We start from the raw sequence: 13,665 nt of genomic DNA on the forward strand, positions 1-13,665 counted from the left end.
TTTCCATCCTCCGGGCCCGCCGGTGCGGGTGACCCGGCCGCTCCTCGCTGCCTCCTCCAAGCATCCCCAGCCCGGCCATGCCGCCCAAATTCAAGCGGCACCTGAACGACGACGAGGTGACGGGCTCGGTGAAGAGCGAGCGGGTGAGTGCCGCGACCGGGCGGGTGCTGCCCGCGGGGTGCCCCGGTGCGGGTCCCTGGGCCGGGGTCCCTGTGCTGCCGCAGCCCTTCGGGGCCCGGAGCCCGAAACGCTGTGACAGCGGCGTTCGGTCAGTGAGGGGCTGTGCGAGCTTCACAGCCGACCTGCGGGTTGTAAAATCAGCCACTTCAGGGGGAAGGGCTGCCCTGAGAACCTGTTGTAGTTCCTTTGCTCCATGTCTATGGCTGTGAGACCCCGCTGTGCTCCGGTCTCCTGCCGCTCTGCAGGGCTTGGCATGGGCATGTCCTGGCTCTTGTGTCTCGCAGCTGGCCAGGGAACTCGTGTGAAGTCGCCCTGTGCTTTACAGCTGAGTTCTTCCCCTGGTGCCAAGGTCCTCTGACGTTTCAGGCAGTGGATACGGGTCACAGTGGTGCAGTTGCCTGTGTTGGACAAAGCGGGTTTAACGTGATGTGTTTGTCCTGGGGTCACACTGTGCTAAAACTCAGTTTAGACCGTGGTCTTAAGTGCTGCTGCAGCTCACAACAGCTGTCAGTGAGATGAGGATCCCGAGTTCCAAGAGCACTTTGCTCATCCTTGCGGGAAGCAACGGCTGGAACTATTGTGTGGTCTCACGGGTTGCTTAAGTTGATTGAGGAACTGTGGCAAGGATGGAAATGTAGGGGAGCTTTGAAATAAGATCATCAGGCTTGCTGGTGGGGGCCTGAATTTGTGCACGGGGGAAGCAGCAGCTGTTGGTACCTCAAGGACCACTGCTGTGTCCCTGGGCCCATGCCTTCAGTGTGGCATTTCCCCCTATCGACTATTTTTGACCCTGAGCAGATGTTTCAGGGAGCCCTGAGCTCAGTTTGTAAACCCCGTGCTGCCCTGATAGGAGAAACAAATTCTAGTAAACGTCTTTTTCCGAAACTGTCAGGCTTCAGTGGGATTGCTCTTAAAAATCAGCCTTTGGACCATCTAGTGGGATCAGCAAATCTGAGCAGAGCAGAGCTGTCAGACCACTCTGCTTCCCTGCCCAGGGAGCCCAGTGTGTTTCCTTGTGCTTACACCTGCTCCTATCAGATGGCTGGAGAAACCATGTCCTCCAAAGCCAGCGTGGATCTGACTTCCCGCATGGATGGGACGGCGCAAGGTGGCTGTGGGCGACACTGATGTGTTTGCTGGCAGGGCTGGGGACTGTCCCTTGAGCAGAGAGAGCCTTCCTGCAGGCAGAGGCTGCTGATTGCATCCTAAGAGCTGGAAATGTGTGTGACATGGTGGTTGCTTATTGTTTTTAATGTGTTTGCAGAGGAACCTGTTGGAGGAAGACTCAGATGAAGAGGAAGACTTTTTCTTGTGAGTTCCTGAACGGCTGCTGTTGGGAATGCAATGTCCTACCTGCCTGCAGCTCTGGGACTGGGAATCAAAACCTTTGATTCCTTTGGGATGATCTCCCAGAGCCTTGGCATTGAGTATGAATTAAGTCTTAATAGGTGTGACCTTTTGTAAGGTGGGGTGTCCCACATATCCTCAGACGTGGGAGGGACTCACGGGAGCTATGAAAACAATCCTTCATCCACAAGGCGTTGGTTCTTTCTTGTGTATCTTTTGAGTCTCCTTTAAAAACATGTTTTCATTGTATCCTCCATCCTGACTGATCTTTTCTGCCTGCAGGAGGGGGCCTTCTGGACCCAGGTTTGGACCCAGGAATGACAAGATCAGGCAGTAAGTTGTTGTTCCTCAGTGTCACATAGATAATAATTTATTCTAGTGCTGTGAGCCCCTGCTGCTGTCTTACCAAAGTATTTCTGTGTAGTTCTTAGCAGGAACGTTCCTTGCCCCTGCTTTCTTCTAATTGTTATGTCCTACCCTATGTGCCCACAGCTGAAGGAAATCTGAGATTTGATGCAAGGTGTCAAGAAGTTGAGCGCTGACAGAGACAAAGGGAAAAGATTATATCACAGTAGTTTAGTGGAGTTTCTGAAGCCCTTGCTGGGTTGTGGTGGTGAGCTGTTCCATGCTTTTGTGAGGCTCTTTTTCTAGAGCCCTGAACTTTAGCCTCCACTAGCACAACTTTTTATTGTTTTGTGGCTTTTTTCCTTCATCCTGTAACATGCTCCTCAACATTTCAGGAAAGCAGTTGGGCAGGAACACATCAGCACTGTGTTTTTTGGGCAGCAGCTGGTCCTCTGGCCTCTTCCCCAGATAAAAACCTGATAGAGGTGACCTGGAGATGAGGAGTGACTCAGTGGAGTCAAGGCAGCTGGAAAACAGGAAACCATTTCAGGAGGAGGATTAGGGCAAGAAGGAAGGAGTGAACACTCTGGATCCTCCTCCCACGGAGTCATTTCATGGATGATGCTTGTTCAGGGCTCCAGTTTTCCCTGCCCTTTCCTGTGAGGGATGTGGTGGTGGTACTTAATTAAAAGTGGGAGGATACTCTCAGCCCCCTGGTTTGTGTTGCCCTGTTTCCTTTGCTGGTCTCTGTGGAGCCAGAACAGAGCTCTGTGTGGGGCCTTATGACTGGGCTGTTCAGACTGGGTCTTGTTTGCAGCCTGAGTGTGGCTCTTCGTGAGGGATGTTTTCCATGCCAGGAAGATGCCAGTGCAGCTCTGGGATGACTCACTGCCCATGTCAGCATCAGGCAGTGCCTGCTGTGTGCCTGCTCGCCACGTTACCTGCAGGGGCAAAGGGCACTTGAGATACATGACAGGCAGGGGGAAGGTCACTGTGCCCTGAGTTTTCAGGGATCTGTCTTCCCTCCAGCGTGTGAGGAGGCTGTTGGTAGAGGTGAAGTGATCCTTGGAATAAGCCAGAGTAGATAAAGCCTGCCTTCTAGGGCACAGCCAGGCTGACTGGGAGTAAATGAAGTAGAGAGGGTATAATGTCTGCCCCTTCATCTTCCTCTGCTGGACAGGAACTGCAGTATCTTCTGCCTTCCCTGTGTGGTGGGGAAAAACAGGAGCTCTTCTCTTCCCACAACCTTGGCCTGGCAGGCAGGAGTGTGGGCTTAGGTAGAGGATGGCACTGCACCTGTGAAGGGGAAGAAAAATGAAAGAGGTGTTCAGCCAGGAACTGGTGGGTCCAGAGGTGTGATGTGACTCATGCCCAACACCCCGGAGATTTGCCTGCTGCCAGAGATTGCTTGGATAGTGGACTTGGAATGAAATATGTCCCTTGGGGTAGCAAGTGGCTACATCTATCCAGTATCTAGAACATCTGTTATAGAACAGTGTTTATTTTCTGCTCTCATCAACGCTGACTGCTTTGTTTAATAAGCACTTGTGCCATGCACTCATCACTTCTCGTCATGGAGCTCATTATTACGTTTCTGATCTTGTGCCGATGAATCGATGCCTGGTCTCTTAGTGAGCCAGTTTGCTCTGGTTTCAACAGAGAAAGGGTTGGGCAGCTGCTGAAAAACTAAAAGCAAAAGGCATTTTAAGGAGGAATTTGAGCATTTGGAGAGCTGAGGCATAGCTGGGCAAAGCTAGAGAGGCTGTAGCTGTACAGGGCTGGAGGATCGAGGTGTGAAGACAGGCATAAAAGGAAACTGGATGGAGGACTGGGGAGAGGAAAAAGTGATGGGAGCAAAGGTGTGGAACATGTTGAATGTGAGGGTCAAGGCTGGAAATTTTTTCTAGTTGTCCTTGGCAGTAAAGGGTCTTGAGGCAGGGTGGAGTTTGGTGGCTGAGACCCTCGAGGCGGGCTCAGCTGTGGGGAACACTGCAAACTTCGGAGGGGAAAGTGGTGAATTACAGTCGGCAACAGTGGCAGGAGGAAGTGTCAGTCCCCTCCGTGCTGTGTTTCCTCCTGATGTGTCTGGAAACTGCTTGGTTAGGGTGGACTCTCCTCTGGTAACTGAGAGGCCACATGGGGTCCCTTGGGCTCCCATCCCCGGGGTGGGCCGGAACTGAAAGGCAGCTTCTAATAGGCTTTTATCCTTTTCCCCAAAGTTACCAAGAACAGGTTAGGGAAAGCTGAACTCCTTTCTTTGCCTTTCCTGAATATGTGTGTGTGAGAACTCTTAGTGCCTTTTCAGGGGAAAGTGGGGTGTTCATCTTCCACCTGCATTTCTTTTATTTAGAACAATAGCATCTAATCACAGGCCATCTTTTCAAAAGCACCACTAAAATCACCCCCTTTTCTGCACTGCTTGACTTGTTTCATTGCTGATGTTTGTGCTCTCTGGAGACTGTGCTGTTGGATTCAGGTTCCTGCTGGTGCTGAGGCTCAGCACACTGCTGAGGTATCCCAGGAGCCAGGCCTTGGTCCCTGTGATTCCCTCGTTGTTCTGCTGGGGGTGACCAGCATCCCTGGCCCCAGGGCTCGGCTTTGGTGGCTCTGTCTTTCTGCAGGCCCTGAGGAAGGGGAGAGTTTGAGGAATGGTTTGAAGGCAAGAGTTGACAGCAGCTTCCCAGGGCCTGGCTGTTCATGGGAGGTGGCTGGTTGTGCAGTGGGCCCCAGCCACAGTGCAGGCTTTCATCTGGAGGTGATACCGAGACCATGTTTACGGGAATCATTGTTGGAAATAATCCTTTCCATGACTGAAAGGCTTCAGGGAAGCACAGACTGCTGTTTTCCTCACAGCTGGGACGAAGCAGCAACTTAAAGCCAGGGATTTGTGGAATAGTTGTGCTGATAGATACAGTGTTGCTGAGCTGTGGCTCAGGCAGTTCTGTGCAGTGCTGGCCTCCTGCCTTTGTACCTTCCATCTGCCCTGGCTCTCCATGCTGTTCCCTCTTCCCTGGTTTACTGCCACAACGAGGGGCGTTTGGGAGTCATTTGCACCAAAACACACAGCACTATTAATATGGCTGGGGTGGAAAACAGAAGTGTGTCATGCTGGCTGTAAACAGCCAGCCTGGAGACAAGCAGCAGCCTTGGGCAGCACATCCTGTGGCGTGTGTGCATGGCCTGTTCATGGCATCTGGAGAATGCAGTAGCACTGTTGTCAGCCCAACACCCTGACCAGCCCAGGGAGTTTTCAGTACCTAACCAGTATGGCCAAAATGGAAAGGCATATTCCTCCCACTCTGGTACAGCAGAGCACAAGAAAAGAGGAGTCTAAACCAAGCTGAGCACTGCTGGGTCTCCTGTTGCTCTTACAGTGTATGCTTGCTGTCCTTGTTAAAAGCATCATGTTTGCAGTTACTAGTAAGAAGGAGGGTCGTGGGAGACATTTTATGCTTTTGTCTTTCTCCCTTTCCTGGCAGGTATTTATTCTATTTTATTTCTCTTTGAAATCTGCCTGGAGTGAAGCACATGAAGTGTATGTGTCAAAAGCCAGTAGCTCCCCGACAGGAAATACGTTTTGAATTAGAGGATTCATTCCCTCCTGCCAAATAAAGCAAGAAAATATTTTCTTCTTGATTCTTCTTGAGTTTCCAGCCTCAAGCATGCCAAACTAGTGGGAATTTTTGAATTTGTTCTGAAACTGCTGGGCTCATGAATAGGCTGGGCATCTTTCAGCTCCCTCCTGTTTTTTGTTTTGTTGTTTTTTCCCAGGGTTCTCTTTTACATCAGATGCCAAAAGGTATTGATTGGGCTGCTCAAATGCATCTGTGTTCCATGGAAGGTCAAGACCTCAACATTTGTGGGAGTTTATAAGCCTTGATTTCTCTGTGCCTCCATTCTCCACTTGTGAAATGTTTTGTTCTCTTGGGGACAGTTAACAGCCAGCCTAGGGTTTGGGAAGGTAGCAAAGGCTCTTGGTGTTTTGCCAGCAGCTCAAGTGAGAAGGGAGGGGATGCTGAGGTGCAGCTTGGGCAGTAAGAGTCTGTGCTCCATAGGTCTCTCCCACATGCTGGTATGCACCACAGCAGCTTGAAGTCAGGTACCTGCCTGCTTTGCCTCCAACACTTTGAGGTGTCCCAGGACTGCAGCAGCATCTCTCCAGGCTTTCACCTGTACTGGCAAGGATACAGGCGGTGTTGCATTGCTCTGCACATTCCTGGATGCACCATGACCTTGTGTGCTCCCACTTGTTAGTTGTACCAGGATAACTTGGTTACAAATCCGTTGTAGGAGGAAATCTCTACTTTCAAGCCAGTAAATGATTTTAGAAACATTTACATACTGCAAATGTAGACTTCTGCCTGTGAAGCCGATGCTTAAGGCGTCAGAGGTTTTGCCAAGTTGGCTCATCTGGGGTAGCAGATGTTTCTGCTTTTCCTCTCTCACCCCAAGCTGGAGCTGTGTTGCTGGCGACTCCGAGCTGGGACTTGTGCCGAGGTAAGGAAACCCCTTTGCAGAACATGCCTCCTCCTCAGCTGCTGTCCCAAGGATGGGCCAGGGGGCTGCGTGGGGTGGGCCCTTTGCTCCACAGGGCACTGCCACGTGTTTCCCAGACAGCATCAGGCTGTGTCCTCAGCGCCACCTCCCATGTTTTCCCAACAGTGGCAGCTGTGCCACTCACCTCATACCTTGTAAAACAAATAGTGGCTCAGAACAGGCTCCTGGGCACGGGGTAGGTTCCTGCTGAGAGGTGTTTAGGGATTATCCCTGCCTTTCCCCTACAGATAAGGAACTCCATCACTGTGGAAGGTGGGAGCTGCTGCCGCCGCACGGTGTAGGTGGGTTCAAGAGAGATGCTGCTCCCACGGACTCTGAGATGCAGCACAGGGAAGGCAGGTTCCTTTCTGGTGCTGTCCTAAAAGCAAATTTTTATGTCTGCTGCTGGAGTCCAGCATGTGCCATATGAAGCCTGTTGACTCAGAAACTGGCTTCAGAGGGGTTGCCTGGGCCACAGTGCACACCTGAAACGCTAAGATGGGAAACCCCATCATATTCAAAAATCTGGAGCTCTTCCTAGAGCTTTCTGGGGAGAAAACAGCCTTTTAATGATTTTTCTTGCCTGCTTTTGGAACAGTAGATAAATGTGAGCAAGGCACGTGCTTTTCCATTGTGACCACTACTGCTTGTTGCAGCTGCTCCTCGTCGGCACAAGTGTGTGCTCAGTAAGAGGCAGGCAGCTGGGAGGGAGGCAGGAGAAATGGGTCAGTGTGAACCTCTAATTAATTAATTAGAAGCATGGGGTCTAGGACAGAGCTCTGTTCCTGGTTCTGCAGTGCCCCATTGACTGGCCTTGAGCCAGTTGCTCCCAGTCTGTCTTGGCCACAGTTTCCCAGGCCATGGGGGAGGATCTGCTGTTCCTGTCATTCCAAGTGCTCTGAGCTCAGGGTAAGGTGGAGAGCTGCTGAAGTGGCCCATTTGTGCTGCATATTTAGGTACTGCTGGATGCATTTCAATATGTTTAAAGTGCTTAAATGTTTTTAATCGAGGCAACCTAAGCCATCAAACCTAAGATTGCTGCAGAGTGAGTGGCCTGGAGCTATTTCTGTTTTGTTGCCCTGTGTGTAGTGTTGCCTCCAAGATCCTGCTGTTGCCATTGACTTTTTGGGAACAGTATGTCTCAAACAATGTCTTGTATCCCCAGGGCCTCAAGGAAATTCTTATTTCTATCTCCAGGAAAATAAAAGTGTATTAGCTCCAAAATACAAACCAGAATGCAGCAGTATTTTTCCACCAGGAAAATTCTTCTCTCTTGCCAGTGTTTTTTTTTTTTTCCTGGAGTGAATAAATACATTTTTAATAACCCTCCGGGTGTGATTTAGGCTACTGTTCACTGAAGTGACTACCCACAGAGTTGCATAACCTGTGAGAAGATGAATTATTTCTTGGTTTAGTTCATGTGAGCCATTCCTTTGCTGTCCACTTGATGCCCCTGGCAGAGTGGGTTTAATTTAGTAATTCAGTTTCCAGAGAGGGGAGTGCACCTTGATTTGATTTCGCCCCAAGTTATCGAGCAAAGGTGTGGTGTGAGGTTCTATGGAATATAGAAAGATAAGGTGTGGGTTTTATACCTTTTTCCCCCTTTGTGAGCTCTTCTGCAGCAGAGGTGCCCACCAACAGCAATTAATGCCTTTTCATACTGTGTTACAGAGGGTTACCCATTCTGCTGACTTCCCAGTGTTCTCTCTGAGCCCCTTGTGTTCCCTGGCCCTTCCTGAGATTGCTGGAGACTCACCCCGTGCCTCTGGCTTCCTCAGCATCCCATTGACCTCTCTCCACTGTTGTGCCCTTTGGTTTTTGTGGGTGAGCTCTGGGCAGCTCTGAGCTGTGATGCTCAGCCTGTGGTGCTCAGCTCTGCCCCTCTGTGCTCTGCCCCAGTGTCCAGAACCAGGTGGACGAGGTCATCGATGTCATGCAGGAGAACATCACGAAGGTGATCGAGAGAGGCGAGCGGCTGGATGACCTGCAGGATAAATCAGGTGCGATCCCAAATGCAGCTCTGCTGGCCTGTTCCCCACCTCTTTGCCTGCTTGCCAGGTTATCTGGTTCAGTTCAGAAAGCACCTAATGACAGACCTGGACTTGTATTGCTGTCCCTTTTGGGAGTGGTGTTTCCCAGCCTTGGGCTGCAGATCAGACTTTCTGCCAACATTCTTTCCACCTTCACCTTCTGCTGCTCTGTGCAGAGGTGTTAGTTTGGGGGCATCTGTGTGCTGTGATCTAGTAGGTCCTTCAAGCAAAGGCAGATTGGTCTGTCTCCTGGCACTGTCCACTGGCTTGCAGAGCAAATTCAGTATGACTTGTCTTGTGCGTGCTCTGGTGAAGGGCATCACACTGGCACCTGCTGGGGCTTTGGTGAATCACGCTGTGGTTGGGTCTTTTCCCCTAACACCGAGTTCATTACATAAAACTCAGTGGAGTTAGAAGGAGTGGGTGCTCTGACTGTGTGTGCACCACTGAATCACCTCTTTCCTTTCCTTTACTAGACAGTTTATCAGACAATGCAGCAGCTTTTAGCAAAAGAGCCAAGCACCTCCGGAGGCAGATGTGGTGGCGAGACTGTAAGGTGAGCAAGAACGGGAACAGGCAGGGGTGGGCTTGTGGAAGGGTGGTTACCTGCCTGCTCCTGGGAGGGGATGGAGAAGCTCTGCTTTTCAGCTGAAAAGATGCTGGAAGGCAAAAGCACCCTTTTGGGTCAAAGCAGGTGCCCCAGGCACCCTGTGTAACGTGCCTGTGTGCTCCCCTTGCAGATGAAGGCGATCATAGCGATGGTGGTGGTGATTCTCCTGCTCGTGATCATTGGTGAGTAGCTCCAGATCACCCCAGCCATGTCTGGCATCGAAATATTCATGGTGCTCCATGCTGGGCCACCATGGTGCTCTTGTCCCTGGGGGAGTGCACCTGAGCCACTCCATCAGGCCCCACTCTGCCTTAAGCCATCCCAAGTGGTGCCTGTAGGCCACTCTGTGCCCCTTCCCTGCAAGGCTCAAACCGAGTCCTGCTGACTGACCAGAGAAAGCCAGCACTGTCCTGCCAACCTTGTATTGATCCAGGGTTGGCACTGACTGATGCCAAGGCTGGTGGGAGGAAATGGAAAAGTTTCAGACCAAAGCAATGTCTTCCAAAGGCATCTCCACATGTATCAGCCATCTTGCAATGAGCCTGCTGTCTACAAACACTCTTCCCCCAAGCTGCTTAATTTTCATTAGGTAGCTGTTTTGGCTTTGCCATTGGTCCCTTCCTCTGCCCTTCCTGGAGCTCCCCAGAGCCGAGATGTCACTGGTTTTCCTACCAAACAGCTAATAATGACCAGAGTGTGTTTATTCCAGCAGAAGTAATTAATCCCTCTGCAGAATGATGTGCTCCAGGGATCCAGGCAGCCCAGCATGGCAGCTCAGCCCTTCTGGGCCACTGGGTCTGGAGGGTTTTCCTCCCACTGAAGTGGCCGGGGGCAGCTCTGCAACTGTCCATGTTCCTTCAGCAAAGCCCTCACGGCCTGTTGTCCTTCTGACACACAGCCTGCAGCAAGAGAGAGGCAGAGCTGGCAGCAGGGTGGAGAGAGAGAGACTGATGGAAAATCCCATCTGGTTTAATTTTGGGAAGCTGGAAGGAGATGAAGGTGGCAGGATATGTTGTCTAGTGTGTGTGCAGGCAGCAGATTGCTTTAGCTTGAGGTTGGGAACACACTCCTGCTCGCAGCTGCTCAGTGTTTGTCTCTACAGAAACAGGGAGGGGGCTCCCTGGCAGGGCCGGGTGTTGCACAGGACGGTGTGTGGTGAGAGCTTGTTCCTTTGTGTTTTCCAGTACCCATAGTCCTGAAGTACCGTTCCTGACGGGGCAGCTGGAGGCTTCGCTGGAGCAGCCTCTGGGATGTCCAGACTGCTGTGTAATTTAAGTGAGATATCTGTATATAGCTTTGAAGCTGTTTTTCTCCCGGGAGCAAGGAGCAGGAGGAGGTGGCAAGAGGCCAGTTCTAACGGAGCGTTTTAGGAACTGCCAAACAGCCCTTTTCCGGTCGAGTACCTGTTCCTCCCGTCAGACTTATTTTTTATAACAGAAGATTCGGATCCCAAATCGCCTGTTTTGGGGAACTCTGGGTCTCTGGTTTGGAGCTGGCTACTTGCCACTACAATCTATCTGTATATATGGTTGAGTTGTAATATTAATAATAATACTGTTCAAGAAGCTCCCTGCTGTGGAAGGCAGAGGGGACTCTGTCCTTTAATCAGAGAAAAAGAGGGGATAAATGTCTGAAGAGAAACATAGCAATATATTACAGGAAACTGGCTCTTCTGTGGAGAACTGCAAGGGTGTTGTTTCTTTTGTGTTAAAAAAAAAAAAGGAGGAAAAAAAAGAAATTCGGTTTTACGATCCAGAAGACTTTCTGGTCCTGCCATGGGAATGCACAAGCTCAGTGTTTTCAGTATTGCTGCTTACAGCTGTGACTAAAGACATTCCAGTAAACCTATTTTTGACTGTACATGTGGAGTTTCTGCACGGCTGATAAAGTTTTGGAGGACATTCAGGGCTCTCCACGGCCGGGAGTCCCTGGGAATGGGCCATTTCTGTGTTTTCTTAACCAAAAGCAAGAAGTGTGTGTAAAGCCCAGCAATAAGCACCATTATATACAGACACAGCAGGAGAAGAGCAACTCTCCTGAAACCAGTGCACAGGCAATGAGCTTACTTCATATTCAGACCCCTTCCCTTGATGTTGTGGTCCCAGTCCCAATGCCAGCCCATTTTGCTTCCTTGTGATCCAGTGGGATGGGGGTTGTTCTCAGACATGTGCTGGGATGCTTTGGGAGCTGTAGGGGTCCCTGTGCTGGGATAAAAAGGAGCTGAACTCCTCCAGTCATGGGTGGGACTGTGGGGGTTTTGGCTGTCTCCAGCCTTGGTCTCAGGTGTTGGTGGCATTTCTGTCAGCCCTTTATTTTTGGGACCCTTGTTCTTTCAAGCCCTGAGCCTGTGACTTTAGCTGAGCTAAGATCAAGCTCTCCTGGTTCTCTCTTTGCTCTTTTCTGATGAAAGAAGAGTTGTCCTGCTTAGCACATGTTTGAAATCATACTGGAGAGGGGAAATGGTGCCCCAGAGAATTCCCAGTGCTGTGTCCCAGCTCCCCTTCTGAACCTGCCCCCAGGACCTTGTACACAGTTTCCACCTGAGTCGTGGTGCTGCCCCATGCAGGGAAGGGGATTAAGAGTGAGCACAGCAGGCTGGAGGGCTAGATGTGATTACAAGCTCTGTTTGCCCAGCTGGAATATAAACAGGGCTTTTCCCCTCTGTGAGCCCTGATCTCTGCAGGTGGGAACCAGAAAGCCAAGCTGGGTTTTTCCTCCTAAAGTATAGGCTGGTTTTAAGATCATGCACCCAGTGGAAGAGACAAAAATCATCCTGCCTGTGCCTTTGGCTACTCTCTGAGTGCAAGGGATCAAGAACGTGGATGAAGAAGGGACTGTGTCTGTCTCCAGGGGGCTGCAGATCTTGCTGAACTGTTGAGTACCATGTCCTGCCAAATGGGGAGTGAGTTAATTCACTCTTGCTGCTGGAGAGTCCTGCCAGTGCCTCTGCCTTTCTCTCTTGGCCTTTGCTGCTGCCACTGCCACCCATATCAGGACCTTGGTGCCTCAGGAGTGTGTGAGGACTTCAGATCCCTGCTGGCACCAGGCCTGGGCAAGAGAAAGGGTTTTGAAGTTCCTTGCTGAAGGCAAAGTATGGCTTTAATACTGGGTTGAGGGTCTTGGAAAGTGGGTGCTGATGGGATGAAGTCTGGGCCAAGCCCACTCCAGGCAGCCAAATGCAGGCAGCAGGCTCTTGCTCAGGGAAAGATGGAATTCCTCGACTCTTTGCTAGAGAGATTTTGCAGCATTCAGCATTCCCAGGAGGCTGGGGTGCAAACAGTTGTACCTGAGATGCAGGGCAGGGAAAGCTGCCACAACCAAGGCCATCATTGCACCTCCTTGAGTTGCCAGAACTGTGTTTTAGTTTCGAGTCACTCCATGAGTGACTTGTCCTTAGCACAGACCTTCCCAAGGGACCAGCTCTGGCTGGGAGAGGCAGCCCCAGCAGCAAACCAATGGTCCTGGTCAGAAGCTTCACAATAACAGAACTTACTAAACAACTTTTATAGATTTTTTTTTTTCCCAAGGCTGGAAAGACCATTGGAAATGTCTGGTCTAGGAGTGGTACTGAGCAGTCCTCCTTGTGCTCCTCTGACACTGTGGTCTCTATATTGCAGCCTGTGCTGTCCCACACTGGACTGGTGGCAGGGGGAACTGCAGTGAGCAGAGAGAGTTGTTGTTTCCAGCAGTGTCTGCAAGCTTGGGGGTTGGTTTTCACTTGGAAGACGTTATGAAGGAGATTCTACAACAAAAACAACTCCTTCACCCAAGCGTCGGGTCTGTTTTATCCATTCCCTCAGAGTGCAGAAGGCAGCTGCTGTTTTCCACATGATTGCTTTTGTACAGGGAATGGCATCTTCTGGCTGTGCATTCCTCCTCCTGGGCTTGCAGGTGTGACCTGTGTGGTGAGATCCTGGGCTGCCCATGCCTGAGGGCAGGGGGGCTGCAGGGATGTGACACAGGTGGGGAAAGATCTCCTGTCTCTGGCAGCTGGGCAGCCCAGGGGGAAAGAAGTCCCTCCTGTGGAGTCCCCTTGCAAAGCAGAGGCTTTCGGGGGGGCTGGTGATGAGGGGGTACCACGGTGGGAGAGCTCGCAGGACCCGGCTGCTGCTTGCCAGGGCACTGCTCCCCACCAGTGCTGGACTGCACTGACCTGTCCTCTGGGGCTCCACACCGGCCCCACGGACACCTCTTGCCTCCCCAGTCCAGGTGGCGCTGCAGTTACCAGAGATGCAGGGCAGGGAAAGCTTGCCTCAACCAAAGCCATCACTGCACTGCCATGAGGTGCCAGTGTCGGGTGTGGTTTGAGGCTCGAGTCACTCCGTACTGAGGCTGTCCTGAGCACAGACCTTCCCAAGGGACCCGCTCTGGCTGTGAGAGGCACCACCAGCAGCAAACGCAACGGCGACGGAACTTGATCGCTCCGACACACGAAACCAGATGTCAGCGCAGAGACGCGCCAGAGGTCGTGGGGGTGAACAGCAGCAGCGCTTGGCGCACAACGCACTGCCCGATTCCTCCAACGAACATGTGGTTCTACTTTAGGGAAAACGGGCTCGGGGATCCTCCGGCCGCGGCTGCCAAACGGCGGGGCTGTAAACAAGGACCAGGACCTTG

At 51.5% G+C, this 13,665-nt stretch overlaps 1 protein-coding gene across 1 annotated transcript; it reads left to right on the forward strand.

Annotated features, from left to right (window-relative positions):
• The first annotated feature begins 13 nt into the window (after positions 1 to 13).
• On the forward strand, positions 14 to 10,754 carry VAMP4 (vesicle associated membrane protein 4). Its single transcript, XM_008933929.3, has 7 exons — positions 14 to 143; positions 1,445 to 1,491; positions 1,810 to 1,860; positions 8,308 to 8,408; positions 8,915 to 8,994; positions 9,179 to 9,230; positions 10,233 to 10,754. The coding sequence occupies exons 1-7, from the start codon at positions 78 to 80 to the stop codon at positions 10,259 to 10,261; spliced, it is 426 nt and encodes a 141-aa protein (XP_008932177.2). The 5' UTR covers positions 14 to 77; the 3' UTR covers positions 10,262 to 10,754.
• The last annotated feature ends 2,911 nt before the right edge of the window (positions 10,755 to 13,665 follow it).

This window comes from Manacus vitellinus, unplaced genomic scaffold (genome assembly GCF_001715985.3).
Source record: "Manacus vitellinus isolate BGI_N305 unplaced genomic scaffold, ASM171598v3 scaffold_44_pilon, whole genome shotgun sequence".
In the NCBI taxonomy this organism is placed as follows: domain Eukaryota; kingdom Metazoa; phylum Chordata; class Aves; order Passeriformes; family Pipridae; genus Manacus; species Manacus vitellinus.